Genomic DNA, 17,811 nt, shown 5'->3' on the forward strand with positions numbered 1-17,811 from the left:
GAGGGTGGCTTGCTTTTCAATAGCAACAAGCAAGAACCAAGCAGAAATGTAAGGAGAGTAGAGCTGGGGGTAGTGGCCTCTCAGGGTGTCAATTCCCCAACCATGGTGGGGTTGATGGGACAATATCTGGAAACATTTTTGGTTGTTACAATGGGAGTGTGCTATTGGCATCTAGTGGGTAGAGGCGGGGGTGCTGCTCAACATCGTACAATGCATGGGACTGTGTCCGCCACAGCAAAGAATGAGCCAGCCTCAAAGTCAGCCATGCTGTGGTTGAGAAACCCTGCTGTCAAGAGATTCATCAGGGATACGCCTCCTAAGTAGGTGCCAAGCCTAGTGTCTTCAGGAATGTCTCTAGGCTAGCCTACTGGTGACACCAAGGACACTAACCCATCACCCTCACACGATCTTTCATCAAGGTACCACCAAGCCCTTTATTCTCCTGCCCTTTAACTACTTCTGCATCTGCCACAGGGGCAGTCCTTGGTGCTTTGTTTGTCATTGACATTCTGGTCTTTGCTCCTATGGGTGTCTTGTTGGGCAGAAGAGATGTGTTCAGAGATGCAGGAAAGCAGAGGAGGCACAAGGCACCAAAGTCTCACCACTCTGGCAGACTGCAAATGAATGCGCCCATTAGCCCTGGAGTCCAAGTGTGAGGGGTGAGATGCTGGCAGGCGTGGAGGCAGGCATTACCTTCCGCAGTACCCTGGTACCTGGTTCCAGCAACTGTGGCCTAAGAGGAAGTGGTCAAGCAGCCTCTATTACATAGTCCTTGGGCATTGTCTTAGTTTGTATGGGCTGTAACCAGTACCTTAGTCTGGGTAATTTATACACAGCCAAAGTGTATTGCTCACAGTTCTGGAGGCTGGGAAGTCCAAGATCAAGACGCCAGCAGATTTGGTGTCCAGTGAGGTCCTGTTTCTTATGGATGGCTCCTTCTGTGTCTTCACATGGTGGAAGGGGCAAGGAAGCTTGCTTTGAGGCTCTTTTATAGGGGCACTGATCCCATTCACGAGGGTGGAGCCCTCATGATTTAATTGCTTCCTGAAGGCCCCACCTCTTAATACTGTCACGTTGGGGATTTGTCTCCCACATACAAATCTAGGGGAGACACAAACATTCAGAATGTAGCAGGCATCTTCCTGTCCCAGAATGAATATCAGAACTAGCAAATAATCCTAGTGGCCATTTCATCTGACATCCTTATTGTTCCAACAAGGAAAGCTGGGACAGCAACCTTTCCACTCACTGTGGTCTTCTCTCCATCAAATGTGTGGGGAGTCTGGCTGCTGTCCCATCTATGTGTCTTATCAGCACCTCAAGGTGCATTTTATCCCTACACCACAGAAGAGGAAATGGCAAGCCCAGCCAAATGAAGCGCCATGGGCCAGGCACCCAGTGGCAGAACGAGCACAGAACCCAGCCATCCTGCCTGCTGCTGACATTTTCTCCATCCAGCCCTCCTGCTTGCCTTCATGAGACCACATGGCCAGAAATCAGTAAGAAAATCTTGCAAGCAAATGGACTGAAAACCATTGCTCTAGAGGCCATGTAGAGATCCATTCAAAGAAATGCAGCTAGTGAAAATTTCAGCAAATAGGAGGACTTCTGTTAACCATGGCATGGAATGCACATCTCCCAGGTCTTTATGAAGGTGCCTAATTTCCAGTCATGACAACCTACCCTTTCCAAAAGAGGACCCAAGCTGATGAAAGACCTTCAAAGTCCCCTGTAGAACTTTATCCTGCGTATTTGTCATGGTGCATCTGCATAGGATATTCCTTTCAGCAGACAACTTTCAACTCTTTGCAGAAGTCTCAGGCGCCACACCCTTCGTCCATCTTTACTGGTTCATCTCTTTGTTCCAAGAAGACTTAATTGAATGTGAATACTGTTCTCCGTATGATCTAGAAATGAAATCTATGTTGGAGAGCATAAACATGTAGAGAGAGAAAGTTATGCAGCCAAATCATGTACTGAACATTAAAAACCCAGATGAGAGAGAAATCAAGGGCACGCTCTCGCCGTGGGTTAGACTGAGCTTTGCACACCGTTCTTTGTGAGGTGCGTGAGCTGCACCCAAGTTGGCTGCTGTTCAGAGCTGCCAGTGGCCTAGCTGAGCAGCCAGGTGGAAATGGAGTCTGTGTCCATGCAGGGAATTCAATAATTTTGGTTCCTGTGCCTGTGGGTGGGTCTTGGAGTGTAAAGTAAAAAGCAGAATCTCGGAGTCACATAGTCTACAGTTCACAGTTTAGTTCGGCGTCATATCACATGATCCTTGGGCGGGTTACCTGATGTCTCCAATGTTTGTCCTTATGTGTGAAACAAAAACAGTGCCAACTCCAAAGAGCTGCTACAAAGACTGAGGTAGTGGACAGAGCGCCCAGGTTTGGTTGAAGATGGTAATGTGGTGAGAATCGGCTCTGTTTCACAGAGCATGTGACTGCAGGTATCAGTTCTGTGGCCCAGTGCTGCTTGCAGGAATGAATGAGGGAAGAGTGGATGAGTGAAATATCCCAGGAGCGTGAGACTTTCCTTCCACAATTGCTCCATCAGCCATGAGGTTTGCTTGTCAGGAGCCGTCATCAGCACCTAATGCTGCATTCTGGTGTATTCAGTAGATGTTTCTAGACACTGTTTCATGGTGGCTAAGAGTGGTTTCTGGCTGCCCAGGCTTAGATCTCAGCCCCACCCCTACAAACTGAGCAACAGGAGCCTGTCAGTTACCCTCAAAAGATCTCAGCGACCTGATTCATCAAGGGGAAAGGGGCAGTGACAGAATGATGCTGAGAGGCTTAAAGCCATTGAGTAGGAGCCACGTGAGTGGCCCCCATCAGCCATGAGAGTCATGATGTCTATGAGAGAGGAATCACTGTGGCCCAGAATAGATAAGGAAGATTCCATGTAGTGGATCGTCAAGCCAAGAATGCAGTGAGGTCCTGCTTTATCCATTGACTGGGGTTTTTCCCTTCCACACTTTGCCAAAGACCTCAGTGATAAAAGCTTGCAGGTAAAACTCTATATAGCATGGCGGAGAATAGAGACGTTGGTGAATCCAAGGGTGGGTTGCTTCATTTTGGTAGGAGTGTGTAGGGGAAAAGGAAGGTGGATAGAGAGAAAACAAGTTAAAGGAAAAGGTAAGGTTGTTGTAAACAGCCTTGGCTTATATCCTCCAAAAATACAGGGATGGAGGAACCCTTAGGGGTAGGGGAAACTGGAAAGGGCTCCTTTGCAACCTAATGTAGGCGGTTATAGTTTTGTAAAAAAATATGCAAGGCGCTGTGCAATTGATTGTAAAATTAATAGCAGCTACCCTATTACCTGTTAGATAAATCTCAACTACACATTTGATACATTCTTTACAACCTGGCGATGGGGACAGAACAGAGGGTGGATTGAGGAGGTGGGAGAGTAGACAGAGAAAAGTGAAGTGTCTGAAAGCAGCAAGGAGAGCACAGCGCAGAGCTCCTCTCCTGGAGGAACATTCCCATCTGGTGAGCGATTTGTTTATTGCAAGGTCAGTTTGCATTTGGATAAGGAGAGGCAGAAGGGCACTGATATGGAAGCAGAGGGAAGCCGGCTGCCAATGCCCCCCATTGGCTGAATGAAAAACGGCGGAAGAGGAGCACTTGTCCAGCAAGGCTGACAGTCCTGCCTCCTGGGCTAAGCAGATTCTCAGCCTGCAGAGTGGCCTAACCAGCGAGGCAGAGTGGCTGCGTTCCGAACTCCCTGCTTGCTGCTCATTTGCCTCATCCATGGAAGAGGTAAACAGTGTGGGAGTTGAAAGCCACACCATGGGAATGCCTTGGTGTCCACCCCACCTGTTGCCAGGGAGCCGAGCACTGGGGGTTCATGTTCCTCACACAAGATCCCCCCATGACCTCCACCTCCCAAGGATTTCAAGCTCCTGTGCACCCCCAGGCCGCCTCTGCGCCAATCAAAGTGACCCAGCCCTGCCGGGCGGGGTTGCCTGTTTTAGGAAGCTCCCTGCAGCAGCCTAGGCTTGCTGGCAGTAGGATGCTACCTCCCTCTCTCTCCTTGATGAAGGGCTGTCACAGCTTCCTCATCATCCCCAGACCTCCACATAGACGCCCACCGTCATTGCCTTCTTTCCTTGAAGCAGGCGTCATCCGCAAGAGCAAGACGTGGCTTTCTGTGTATTCAGTCCTGACCCCCTTCCCAACAGCTTCATTCAAGAGCCTTCATCCAAAGCTGATCTGAAAACACCTTTAAATTGCCAAGCATCATTGATCAGCAGCTTCCTAGAGCGGCAATGAAAGAGATGCACTGGGGGAGGAGAGGAAAAGAGCCAGCATCTATTAGCAAAGAGAAAATTCCCAGTGTTTTGAGAAAATGACTCGGTGCCACACCAGTCAGTCCAGAACGGCCTCTTCTCCGTCTTCAGTTGTTGGGTTGTGGTACACTTGCCCCGCGTGCCGGGAGCACTCAGGGTCAGCGTTTGCTCTTCCCTCATCTTGGGCTGAAGAAAGGTACCCTGTGTGCTTTCAGGGGGTGACACAGAGAGGCTTCAGTGTGAACTTCTGCAGAGTCTTATGAACCACGGAGTTTGGGGGGAACCTGGAGCCGAATTTCAGTAACAGAAATGTCCAACTGGGGCATGCAGGGCAAACTATTGTCTGTTCTGCTTTGTTCTTAATAACACTGAAACGGTTTTACCATTAGAGGTCCTTGTTTCATCACATACCAATCCTGGTCTTCCTGGGTCTGAAGTCCCTCCCTCTCTCCCTGCCCTTTCCCACCTTACTGAACCTGAATCAGAAGCATTCCTGGGCATTCTACAGCCGTGTGTGTCCCTGCAAATTAAGTGTGTTTGAAGTCCGCGGGCCACCTTCAGATCTCAATGGCTGCACCTCCTCCCTCCTTCAATTCGGGTCTCACTCAACCTCGGCTTTCCCCTCTTGCTGCAGGTTTTTCCCACTCGGCTTTCACATTTGGGATTGAGAGCCACATCAGCCAGTCCAACATCAATGGGACGCTGGTGCCACCGGCCGCCCTCATCTCCATTCTCCAGAAGGGCCTGCAGTATGTAGAGGCCGAGATCAGTATCAACGAGGTACGTAGCTGCTGGGCCCGGCCCCCAAACAGCAGAGCCCTGGGAAGCTACAAGAGCTTCGAACACATTGGAAGCTAACATGCATTTCCCTCAGGCATTTGGGATTAATTCCGCGGCAGGGTGCAGTGGCTCATTCCTGTAATCCCAGGACTTTGGGAGGCCGAGGCAGGAAGTCTGCTTGATCCCAGGAGTTTGAGACCAGCCTGGACAACATGGTGAAACAGCATTTCTACAAAAAAAAAATTTAAAAATTAGCCCGGTGTGATTGTATGCACCTGTAGCCCCAGCTCTCGGGAGGCTGAGGTGAGAGGATCAGATCACTCAAGCCTGAGAGGTTGAGGCTGCAGTGAGCCATAATTGCGCCAGTACACTCCAGCCTGGGCAACACAGTGAGACTCTATCTCTAAAATTAATTTTAGAGATAAGAAGAAGAAAGGAAGTTGGGTTTTTTCCCACCTTGTGTTCATACCGGTTGTGTGGATACACAGCAGCAAGCTTCCAGTGCCCCTCCCACATGGCTCCGTGTTTTTGACTTAAATGTAGAATCACTGGCTGTTAACTGATGTAAACACTTACACTGCCACATCCGAAAAAGATGCCGCACATCTTCAGCTGCTCTGGGCTTCGGAGTGGACGTTTGCCTTGCACTGACACAGACTTGCTCTCTCTTCTTGATTTCCTGGAGCAGGTTGGTTAAAGAGGGGCCCCACACATGGTCAGGTGGAATCTGTCTTTCAGTGGAACCCAACAGAGGGCATCACCAGAGGCTGCGTCAGGGCAGAGAGGTGATGGCTCTTGTGTTAACGAGGATCTCAGGGGATGCTTTCATTACTGGGCTCGTTGTAGAGCAGATGGGGTAGGAGGATGGAAAAATAAACGCACATTAAAATTGTGCACTTGGCTTGGAACCCCTCCCACTTTTTAGATTAGTCCACAGTGAGCAGTTGTGCCAATTTTATACCAGTTTTGGTTTTAAACCACACACCTCACCCTCTCTTGTCCCCTCCTCTTCTGGTCTCATGATTCTACAGTGAAGATCCTCATGACTTCTGGGGAATAATGGGATCCACAAACTTTCTTGCCACCTTCACCTGAGTCCCTATTTTATTTTTAGAGACCGAGTCTCACAGTGTTGCCCAGGCTAGGGTGCAGTGGCACAATCAATCATGGCTTACCGCAGCCTCAACCTCCTGGGCTCAAGTGATCCTCCTGCCTCAGCCTCCCAAAGCACTGGGACCACAGACAGTCCCGGTTCCTGATTTCTCAATCCCCTGCAGCTTCCTCCCTCTGCCCCCTTTCTCCTACTCTGACCCAGGCGCGTGATTCTACTGAATTTTCCATAATGTACAGTGATCCATCCCACCTGGCAGTCACGTTCTTCCAGGATTCTCTTTGTCCCATCTTTCTGGGAACTGGTCTTGCCCTTACAAACCCTTCTCCTTCACAGCAGGTTACACTGGTTTCTCTTTACCTTTTAAATAACTCTTTTAGAAAATCACAAAGTAATATATCCTGTTTTCTTTTTCTTTTCCTTTTTTTTTTTTTTTTTTTTTGAGACAGGGTCTCTCTCTGTCACCCAGGTGGCAGTACAGTGGTCCGGTTGTAGCTCACTGCAGCCTCAACCTCCTGGCTCAAAAGATCCTCCTGCCTTAGCCTCCTGAGCAGCTGGGACTTACAGGCACACACCACCACATCCAGATAATTTTATTTTTTGTAGAGATGATGTCTTGCTGGTCTTGAACTCCTGGGCTCAAGCGATCCTCCCGCCTTGGCCTCCCAAAGTGCTGGGAGTACAGGCGGGAGCCACTGTACACAGTCCCTGTTTTCTTTCTTGCACTTTTGCCTGCCATTTTTCGCAAAGCTGTGGCTTTAGAAATTCCGGTGTTTCTTCCTCTCTTGTGCTCCTTTTTCCCTGGCAAACCCCTTCACACTGGGTACCCGGGATCTTCCGCTGACTCCTTCTGGCCCTGTCTAGTGTCTTCACTGCAAAACACACACACACGTGTGTGTCTAAGAGGACTTGTCCCCAAGGTCCAGCCAGCCCTCGGATCTCAAGACGGCTGTGACTCTGTTTTTCTGTGCTCATTGCCTTCTACCTCTGATCTGTTGAGAAGCCTTCGTTTCCTTTCCTTGGTACTCCAGATTCTAGCACTCTAGGGGCTAATGAAAAACCGTCGCATTCATCACAATGGTTTCTAATCATTAAAAAGTGAGACACGCCAGGGGCGGTAGCTCACATCTGTAATCCCAGCACTTTGGGAGGCCAAGGCGGGAGGGTTGCCTGACGCCAGAAGTTCTAGACCTGCCTGGCCAATATAATGAGACCCTATCTCTACAAAAAAAAAAAAAAAAAAAAAAAAATTAGCCAGGTGCAGTGGCACATGCTTGTAATCCCAGCTACTCAGGAGGCTAAGGCAGGAAGATCAGTTTGATCCAGGAGTTTGAGGCTGCAGTGAGCCATGACTGTGCCCCTGCACTTCAGCCTGAATGACAGAGCGAGACTCTGTCTCCAAGGGAAAAAAGAGACAGTGTGCCCGCGGAGTTTAAATGAGGACATGTTGTTACTACCTTGGACAGTTACTATGTTTTGTCATGTGCTTGTTCGTTTGGGTGTGAACATATGAAGGAGGAAGGGGGTGTGGGAGCATCTGGACCCATCGGTCACCATTGCCCACCCCATGGCCAGAATCAAGGGCCAAGAGTGCCTGAGGTGGTGATGCAGCTAGTTCTTTACATAGGTTGTATTGGTTTTTTTATTTTGAATATTGTCTTGTAATCAGAAATCATCTGGAGTGATGTTTCATTTAGTTATTCTTCAGCTGAAACCGGAGCCTTTCAGTTCATCCTCATTTCTGAAGTAATTCAGGTTCAGAGCATATAAACATGTGTTTGCACATCCAGATACAACCCCAAGGTGTATTGAGGTTCACCTGATTTGAATATTTGGCATGCTTCACAAGGAAAGAACCTCCTGCTGTATTTGTAAACGTGTATGGAAAGTTTTTCGTGGTAAATGGAAATCAGAGAATCAAAGGATGGTCAAAAAAACGTGAATCAAAACAAAATGATGTCAATTGTGTCCCGGCTCTAGTTAGTCTAACTCTGAACCCAAGGAGTCATTTCAGGTTGCAGCAAGTGCTTATTTTATTAAATCCCATGGACAGAGGGACCCAGAATCCAGGCCTAAATGCTGTGGGCATCTCATTTGGGCCCTGCTTCTGAAGCGTCATCCTGCCATATAATGGATGGTCATCTGCAGAGATTTTGCACACTCGCGATAGCACCTGGGCAGGGCTTCTCCACCGCGGCACTCAGTATTTGGGGCTGCATGTTTCTCTGTGGTGGGGCCATCCCGGGCACTGTTGGATGTTGAGCAGCATCCCTGGGTTCCACCCACCAGATGCCAGGAGCACTTCTCCTCCCTTAGTTGTAACAGCCAAAAAAGTCTCCAGATGTTGCCTAATGCCCCGCAAGGAGTCACAGTCACCACTCCCTCCCCCCACATTGAGAATCATGCCATCAGGGATAGCACTTTTTGTCAAGAATAAATGGCCTTTTTGTCCTCAGTGTCCCAATTGGGTTTGACACTCAGAACAACTGTCACACTTAGTTCTTACCAACAGTTTGTCATGTCCCCTTCCCTGCCCCCCTGCCCACCATGGGATCCCTTCACCCCAGGCTTCCAGGCTCCAGGTCCATGCTGCTTCCCCCGTGGCGCCCTGGTTGCTGGGAGCCAGCTGTTTATGCCCCACTTCCCTGCGCTTCTCCTGCCCAGAGAGCAGAGCGCTTTCCCAGAGCCCTCACCCACGTGAGCTGACAGCTGTATCTTGGCTTGCTTCCCCAGGATGGCACAGTGTTCGACGGCCGCCCCATAGAGTCCCTGTCACTGATAGATGCTGTGATGCCTGATGTGGTGCAGACGCGGCAGCAGGCATTCCGAGAGAAGCTCGCTCAGCAGCAAGCGGCGGCAGCGGCGGCCTCGGCGGCAGCCGCTGCTGCCGCCACGACCTCAGCCAGCGTTTCCCAGCAAAATCCATCGAAGAACAGAGAGGCCACGGTGAATGGGGAAGAGAACAGAGCACATTCAGTCAGTGAGTGCAGGGGCTCTGGGAGTTCCGTGGGCCTCTCTGGGTTCATTGTTTTCTTCTTGGGCAAATCCGAATGCCTTCTTAAAATCCTGCCTGCTATAAATGTCTCAGAAGCTGCTCTCTAGTGTTTGCTTACGATCTGACCAGAAGAACTTCCCATTCCATTTTTTCCATCACAGCCCTTGGACCTGACCTTCTTTACCATCATCTTCAACTTTAGGAAATGGTGCTGCGTTGCTGATCCGAGAACTCTTGTGTAACACATGTTTATTGCCCATGATAAACAACAGTGTTTCATTCATGGACATCTTTAGTCTCAGCCTCCAACTTTCCATGCTGAGGGGTTTTGGCCAAATTATGGTATAATTATTGAGCTTGCGGTTCCTGCCAAGGGCACTGGGCCCCAGACACTAGACATAGGCTTATTCGGTCTTTTTTTTTTTTTTTTTTTTTTTGAGATGGAGTCTCGCTCTGTCGCCCAGGCTGGAGTGAGTGGCCGGATCTTGGCTCACTGCAAGCTCCGCCTCCTGGGTTTACGCCATTCTCCTGCCTCAGCCTCCCGAATAGCTGGGACTACAGGTGCCTGCCACCTCACCCAGCTAGTTTTTTTGTGTTTTTTTAGTAGAGACGGGGTTTCACCGTGTTAGCCAGGATGGTCTCGATCTCCTGACCTTGTGATCCGCCCGTCTCGGCCTCCCAAAGTGCTGGGATTACAGGCTTGAGCCACCGCGCCTGGCTAGCTTATTTGGTCTTTGCAAAACCCCAGGACGTCAGTCCCTGTTAGGTGATTGCCCATGAGTATGTGGCAAGTCAGACAGAGCACCCAAATTTCTACCCAGAAAATTTGCTCCACTTAGACCTACTGCTCTATACACCCGTAGGGACGCCACTTCAGGGCGCAAGTTCAGAGCAAGCATATGCACCGTGCATGGCGCACCGTGTGTGTGCGTGTACTCGCATGCGCGGGTATGCGTGTGTGCATATGTATGTTGTACATGTGTATATCTGCATGTGTATATGCCTGTGCGTGTGTGCACGCATGCGTGTGCACATGTGTGCATGTGTGTGTGCATGCGTGCGTGTGCGTGTGTGCGCGCGCATTTGTGTGTATGCGTGTGTGTGCATGCACCTGTACCTGTGCATGGTGTAGTGTATGTGCATGTGCGTGTGTGTGCATGCGTGTGTGCATGTGTGTGCGTGCGTACGTGCCTGTGCATGGTGTAGTGTATGTGTGTGTGTTCCTCCTTATTTGAAATCGAGCTGACTATGATGCTGGTGTCTTAAACCTGGTATGTCTTGGCTCCACAACTTCCTGGTGTGTAGAGAGCCAGCCGGATGCCTCTGATGAGGCTGCAGCCCAAGCCAAGCCAAGCCCTGTGACAAGTTACCATCCACAGGCACCAGCTAACAAATTCCCTGGAGAATCAGATCCAGCATTTAATGGAAGGTTCACAGATTGTTAATAACGTTTCTAGTGCAATAGGGCGACCGAAAGGCCACCTGCCTCAGGTAAAAGGAAAAAAACCTGTCACCAGCCTTTTATTGATAAGGTCCCACAATTGTGGGGCAGGAAAAGAAGAGTCTGGCCCCCCTCCTCTGTGCATGTGACCAGTTCACCCTGGTTGAAATTTTGGAATAGCCACCCCAACCCCGTTCTCATACCCCACATCTCGTGCCTGACCCACAGCCCAATCTGTGGAGACAGGAGCGTTGGAAAGCCGCATTTTGATAAGAGTGAAAATACTGGCTGCCATGCCTGCCTGGAGTTACCAGGCCCCCAGCCACTGCGTGGCTGGCTAAGTTGCCAGCTTCCCTCTTGCCATTGCCAGGGACAGTGGATCTGCCACACACAGAAAGATGTTTCTCCTCTCCTCCAGCCAGATGGCACTTTAAGAGCATGGAAGAAACACCAACATTGAAGAGTCCCATTGTTGTTTGAATCTTTTGTATCAGGCTTCTCGAGCCAAGCAGGACCACCAGGCATTTTATTTTTTACATAAACAGCACTCCTTACTTAGTGACAGGTAACCTAAGATCACATTGCTTCTGTTTCCCAGGTTTTCTACCAAAGCACCTTTATGAAAGACATGTGACGAAGCATGCTCAATTCCTCACTGTTTCTCCGTATTGTGAAATTGTTAACCATAGCTAATTGTTTGATGATCAGGCTATATTGCTGCTTTCTCGGGAGTATAAACCAGGGGCTAGCAAACTTTCTTTACAGGGACAGAGAGTAAATGTTCCAGGCTTTGAGGGTCGTGCAGTCTGTGTCACGGCTGCTGAAGTCTGTCATAGTGCAAAAGCCGCTGTGAGAGTCCGCTCAGGCTGCCATAACAAAAGGCCACACACCAGGCAGCTTAAGAATTTGCTCTCACAGTTCTGGAGGCTGGAGGACTGAGATCAAGGTGTGGGCAGGGCTGGTTACTTCGCAAGGCCTCTCTTGGCGTGTAGAGACTGTCTTCTCTCCATGTCTTCACCTGCTCGTTCCCCTGGTTGTGTCTGTGTCCTGATCTCCTCTTCTCATAAGGACACCAGTCCCATTGGGTTAGGGCCCACCCGTGTGACCTCCTTTTACCCTGCTCACCTTTTCGAAAGCCCTATCTCCAAATACAGCCACATTCTGAGGTCCTGGAAATTGGAGCTTCAAGATATGAATTTTAGGGGGACATAGTTTGGCCCATAACAGTAGCCATAGGCAATTTGAAAACATGTGGAGCGGCTGTGTGCCAGTCACACTTTATTTATGCAGAAGCAGCCAGGGACTAGGTTTGGATCATGGGCTGTAGTTAGCTGGCCCCAGTTATAAAGAGTAACTATCACCCAGGCTGGTGTGCAGTGGCACAATCATAGCTCACACAGCCTCAACCTTATGGGCTCAAGGGATACTCCCACCTCAGCCTCCTGAGTAGCTGGGACTACAGGTGTGTACCACCATGCCTGGCTAATTTTTTTTTTGTTTTTTTGTTTTTTCAATAGAGATGGGGTCTTGCTATGTTGCCCAGGCTGCTGTTGAACTCCTGGTCTCAAGCAATCCTCCCTCCTCAGCCTCCTGAGGCACTGGGATTTTGGGTGTGAGCCCCTGCACTTAGCAAATTGTTTTTATTCCTCAATGAAATTTAGAGACTGTCAAAATATAAAGAAACCTAAAATATTTACTAAATTGCACTAAAACCACGATTTCGTTAGAATCATCAGAGGTAGGCCGGGCGCGGTGGCTCACACCTGTAATCCAGCATTTTGGGAGACTCGGGTAGGTGGATCACTTGAGGCCAGGAGTTTGAGACCAACCCTGGCAACATGGTGAAACCCCGCCTCTACTAAAAATACAAAAATTAGCCAGGTGTGGTGGCGGGTGCCTGTAATCCCAGCTGCTTGAGAGGCTGAGGCATGAGAATTGCTTGAACCTGGGAGGTGGAGGTTGCAGTGAGCCGAGATTGCGCCACTGCACTCCAGCCTGGGCAACAGAGCAAGATTCCATCTCAAAAAAAAGAAAGAAAAGAAAAGGGATCATCAGAGGTAGTATTACTTAGTACATAAAAAGAAATATTTCTGGAAACAAAAGCGCCCTTTAAGTGTGTTTCTCTTGTATTGGTAAGCCATTTGTCTCTTTGTGTTTCCTGTAACAGATAATCACGCGAAGCCAATGGAAATAGATGGAGAGGTTGAGATTCCATCCAGCAAAGCCACAGTCCTTCGGGGCCATGAGTCCGAGGTGTTCATTTGTGCCTGGAATCCTGTCAGTGATTTGCTAGCTTCCGGGTAAGGATGTCAGGATGGGGGCGCTCCAAAGTTGGGGAGATAGGAGATGCGGGCTCTTGCCCTTCTCTGGAGTTCTGCCTTAAGGAACACACACTCCCCTTCTTACCCCAGTGTGGGCAGACCGAGGAATGGGTGGCTCTATGATCCATTTCTCTACATGTCTCATATTGTGGAGAAGCCATCGTTCCAAGTCATTTTCTTCATGTGGTGATGAGGAACACAACAGCATTTAAAATTACCAAATGCAAAGATGGCAAGGAGGGAAACAGGGATCCAGAGGTATGAAAAAGACAGAAGAGCACGTGCCAAAAATGCCATCTGGCCAGAGAGTAAGCTGTGGAGAGCTTCGTATCCCATTTGAACCAAACGCCAGAGGCTCCTGTGTTTTTATTCTGCAGATCCGGAGACTCAACTGCAAGGATATGGAACCTGAATGAGAATAGCAACGGGGGCTCCACCCAGCTCGTGTTGAGGCACTGTATACGAGAAGGGGGCCACGATGTCCCAAGTAACAAAGATGTCACCTCACTGGACTGGAATGTAAGCGTCTTCCACCCCCTGGGCACTTTGAAATTGGTAAAATCAGCCAGCCACCAGGGGAGGACTGCAGCCATGGAGCTCATGCAGACATAGGAGGCAGGTGGTCCCGTGTGCTCAGCCCCACTCTAATGGGCTGCCAGAGAGGTGCTCTTGGCTTCTTTTTTTGTGTGGGTTTTCTTTTTTTGAGACAGAGTCTTGCTCTGTTGCCCAGACTGGAATGCAGTGGTGTGATCTCAGCTCACTGCAACTTCTGCCTCCTGGGTTCAAGCGATTCTCTTGTCCTCAGCTTCCCAAATAGCTGGGGTTAACAGGCTCGCGCCACCACACCTGGCTAATTTTTGTATTTTTAGTGGAGATGGGGTTTCACCATGTCAGCCAGGCTGCTCTCGTACTCCTGACCCAATGTGATCCTCCTGCCTCAGCCTCCCAAAGTGCTGGGATTGCAGGCGTGAGCCACTGCCCCCGGCCAGTCTTGGCTTCTAAGAGGTATTAACAAGGCTGCATTTGGCAGGCAGCGAGCTGTGTGTTCGGTAGCCGTATCTTTGCATGTGAGCATGCCATAGCAAAATGAGCCTGTGGCCTCATGGTGGGAAGGTAGGCCGGGAGCCCCGAGGTAGTTCTCCTGGAGAGATACGACGTGCAGCCCAGGAAAGGTGACTCTCCACCTTGGGATTTCAGCACCAGGTATCCTGTGCATTGACACATGGGATGCACACAGTTTGGCTGCTTTTTATTTTCTGCAAGGTTTCACGATAACTTTCAGCATGGTGTTTTCAATTCTGTCATTAAAGAACACGCAGTGGCAAATGGTTCCAGTGTAGCGGGATCCTGGGAGAGGCTCTTGGAGCTGTTTGGTGCTGCCACTCCTAAGTTGTTTTTGTGTGTTTCCGTCTCTTTCTGGCCCTCAGACCAATGGAACACTCTTGGCTACAGGTTCATATGACGGTTTTGCAAGAATATGGACGGAAGATGGTGAGTTCTGTGTCCCTCGTGCTGAGGTCGGGTAAGAGGAGTTGCCAGACTTAACCCTTGAGTGAACAGACCGTGACATTGAAGTCAACATGTTTGTTTTTACTAACAGGTAACCTGGCCAGCACCTTAGGCCAACATAAAGGCCCCATCTTTGCCTTGAAATGGAACAGAAAGGGGAATTACATTTTGAGTGCTGGTGTAGACAAAGTGAGTATTAGCTTAAAATATATCCCTTTGATCCACAGGTGGTTTTATATTTTTAATCTCAAAATACCATCATGGTTTCTTGGAACTCTTAGGCTTTGTGCTTCCCCTTGAGAAACGAAAAGGATTTGTCTAGGCTTTGTTTTTGTGGTTTTGATCTTTCTGTTCATTTGTAACACATCATCTCTTAATATATTCTGTCCTGCAGACCCTTGTGCAAAGCTTCCCTTTATTTGCGGTACATGGTTCAGTGGTAGAGAGAGGAAAATCTCCACATTGCATTTGTCAGTTGCCGGAAGGAGCCATGTGGTATGGGGTGTGCCCCGCGTGAACTTTCACCCACTGAGGGGCGAGTGGCACAGGCTGTGTGTGTGCTTCAGGCTTCGGCTTTCCTCGTTTGATAAACTGCTGCTTCCCACCATAGACTGCAGATTTCTCTGAGCAGCAGTCAAGCAACCTGGCTACAAGGGCACACTCTCCGGATGGCCCACAGAGTCAGTTTAGAATTGGCTTGCTCTGCACCTGGGCAGGGCTGCAGGGATACACGGTGGTGTTAACTCCAGGTGCATTTAAAAGCCATCGATGGGGTGGGAACCCAAGGGCAAAGAGTAAGGAGATGCAGACTTCATCCCGGGCCTGAGTCTGATTCAGCCAGAAACCTCAGCCTCTCTGCATTTCACTTCCCTCACTTGTCCAGCGACAGGGCTGGCTGGAGTCATGACCCCAGACAGCCTTCGTGGAACAGTTGTGCGTTCCCGAGACTCAGCAGGAATTCTAAGTCATGGCTTTGGAAAAGAAGCATATTATCTAGAATTGAAAAAAAAAGATGTGTTTTCACATCAATTTGTGTTTCTACAACAAATGGAAACATTGCCTGAATACTGGATGCCCGGGCCTCCACAAAGCTTTGCATTTTGTGATGATTTCAGGATAACTTGAAAACTTACTAAGTCTTGAAGTTCGAGACCAGCCTGGCCAACATGGTGAAACCCAGCCTCTACTAAAAATGCAAAACTTAGCCGGGCGTGGTGCCAGGCACCTGTAATCCCAGACACTTGGAGACTGAGGCTCGAGAATCTCTTGAACCAGGGAGGCAGAGGAGGTTGCAGTGAGCCGAGATTGCATCTCTGCACTCCAGCCTGGATCTGGAAGAAGAGTGAGACTCTGTCTCAAACAAAACAAAACAAAACAAAACAACCTGACTAAGTCAGAGCTTTCTATTCTTTCTAGTTCTGAAAGTTATTATAAAATGATAGACTTGGCTGGGCGCGGTGGCTCATGCCTGTAATCCCAGCACTTTGGGAGGCCAAGGCAGGCAGATCACCTGAGGTCGGGAGTTCGAGACCAGCCTGACCAACATGGAGAAACCCCATCTCTACTAAAAATACAAAATTAGTCGGGTGTGGTGGTGCATGCCTGTAATCCCAGCTACTCAGGAGGCTGAGGCAGGAGAATCATTTGAACCCGGGATGTGGAGGTTGCGGTGAGCCAAGATCGCGCCATTGCACTCCAGCCTGGGCAAGAAGAGCAAAACTTTGTCTCAAATAAATAAATAAATAAAATGATAGACTTGACCTCTGAACATCATCCCACTTTTGGAGAAATTGCTAAATTAAATAATTGCATTTGGCAAACTGTCACACAGGCCAAGCCTGGCTCCTCACCTGATTTTTTAATTTAAATAAAGTTGTATTGGGACACAACCACACCCCTTTGTTGAGACTTCTCCATGGTTGCTTTCATGCTACAGTGGCAGAGATGAGCAGTTGCAAGGGAGACCGGATGGCCCTCAAAGCCTGAAATTCCTGCTACCTGGCCCTTAACAGAAAAAGTTTGTGAAGTCCTGCACTAGGGTATAACTAGGTCAACAAATCATTCATTCATAATTGCTCTCTCTCTTTTAAGCCAAGAAACCTTTCTTTCAGACTTAGTAGCCTGGTTTATGATATTTTAAAAGCCGAGTTGCTGTGGTTGACACATAAACGTTCTTATGTAGCTACTATCGGATTTTTGCCAAGATGTTCTAATTCAAGTAACATGCATATGCAGCACTTTGCTGTGCATTCAGTAGGCTCTCAGTAATTGCTGCTTGAGTTATTAAAATAACTCATGAAAATGACAGCATTTTTCTTTATCAAGCACTTCACTACTGCGTGTGTTAACCCATCCAGTACTGCCAAGATAGGAGACAGGCACAAGTAGGATCACTCCCATTCTATAGAGGATGAACTGGAGGCCCAGAGAGGGTTATTAATTTGCCTAGGGACACACAGCTGGTGCAGAGTGCAGAGGGATGGGAACTCAGGCCCTGGTCACCGGTAACTACTGCCCTTTAACTTCCGTAGAATTCTAAATTTAACAAAAAATTCTGTTTGTTAAATAGCCGGCCTCCTTCCTACCTGGAGACTGTTAACATTCGTGATTGTTTTTCTCACTGATTATCAGTCTTAACTCCACCAGGTGATGGACTATGTGATCGGTGAAAATGCGTATGTGGAATTATGTTAGTCTCTTGGGCTGGGTGCGATCCACTATCATTACTTAGTCAACCACAGCAGGAGTGAAAATAATGTCCTTGTACATAACACTCGGGGAGAAAATGTAACTTAGGGGATGCTGGTATTGACCAACACAGAGTGACTAAAATGTATGTCACATTCTTCAAATGTTTGCATAACTGTTTTCTTTTGTCCAATGTACATTTAACATCCACTAAGAGACCCAGTCGCTGATGTCATATGTGAAATGGTATCAGAACTGTGAAAGAGTTTATATATTCTCTGCAGTGTTAGATTTGTTTTTGCGTGGCTAAATTAAGAAGAGTTACACCCCAACAAAGAAATGTTAATTGGTCTAGGACTGATCCAAAACCCAGGAGTACCAAGTTTCAGAGAGACTCACTGCTTGCTTTCCTCTGAAAATGTCCACAGTCAACACAAAATAGAACTCTTTCTTCTTAAAGCAAAATCTTGACTGAGTGTCACTAACAGAGAGGTGTAAAATTTCCAATTAAGTTGAAAATTCCAGTTGATGAAGATGTAACTCCAATGCTATTCATTGAGCTGGTTTTCTAAGTATCTTCCTAGCATCAGTAAATTAATAAAAATTCATGATTTCCTTTGTTTTCCGAGGGAGAACTCACCTTTCTACTTACTGTTAGACCAATACATTGGT

The 17,811-nt window shown here is 48.5% G+C and overlaps 1 protein-coding gene across 4 annotated transcripts in view; it reads left to right on the plus strand.

Annotated features, from left to right (window-relative positions):
- TBL1X (transducin beta like 1 X-linked) overlaps positions 1 to 17,811 on the plus strand; it is a 258,701-nt gene that overhangs the window by 218,251 nt on the left and 22,639 nt on the right. For all 4 annotated transcript variants that reach the window (XM_025371822.1, XM_025371824.1, XM_025371823.1 and 1 more), the window contains 6 exons: positions 4,929 to 5,074; positions 8,919 to 9,165; positions 12,789 to 12,921; positions 13,320 to 13,461; positions 14,370 to 14,433; positions 14,543 to 14,640. In XM_025371822.1, the coding sequence (XP_025227607.1) occupies positions 4,929 to 5,074; positions 8,919 to 9,165; positions 12,789 to 12,921; positions 13,320 to 13,461; positions 14,370 to 14,433; positions 14,543 to 14,640 (830 nt within the window). The remainder of the gene's footprint in view (positions 1 to 4,928; positions 5,075 to 8,918; positions 9,166 to 12,788; positions 12,922 to 13,319; positions 13,462 to 14,369; positions 14,434 to 14,542; positions 14,641 to 17,811) is intronic.

Source organism: Theropithecus gelada, chromosome X (genome assembly GCF_003255815.1).
Source record: "Theropithecus gelada isolate Dixy chromosome X, Tgel_1.0, whole genome shotgun sequence".
NCBI lineage: Eukaryota > Metazoa > Chordata > Mammalia > Primates > Cercopithecidae > Theropithecus > Theropithecus gelada.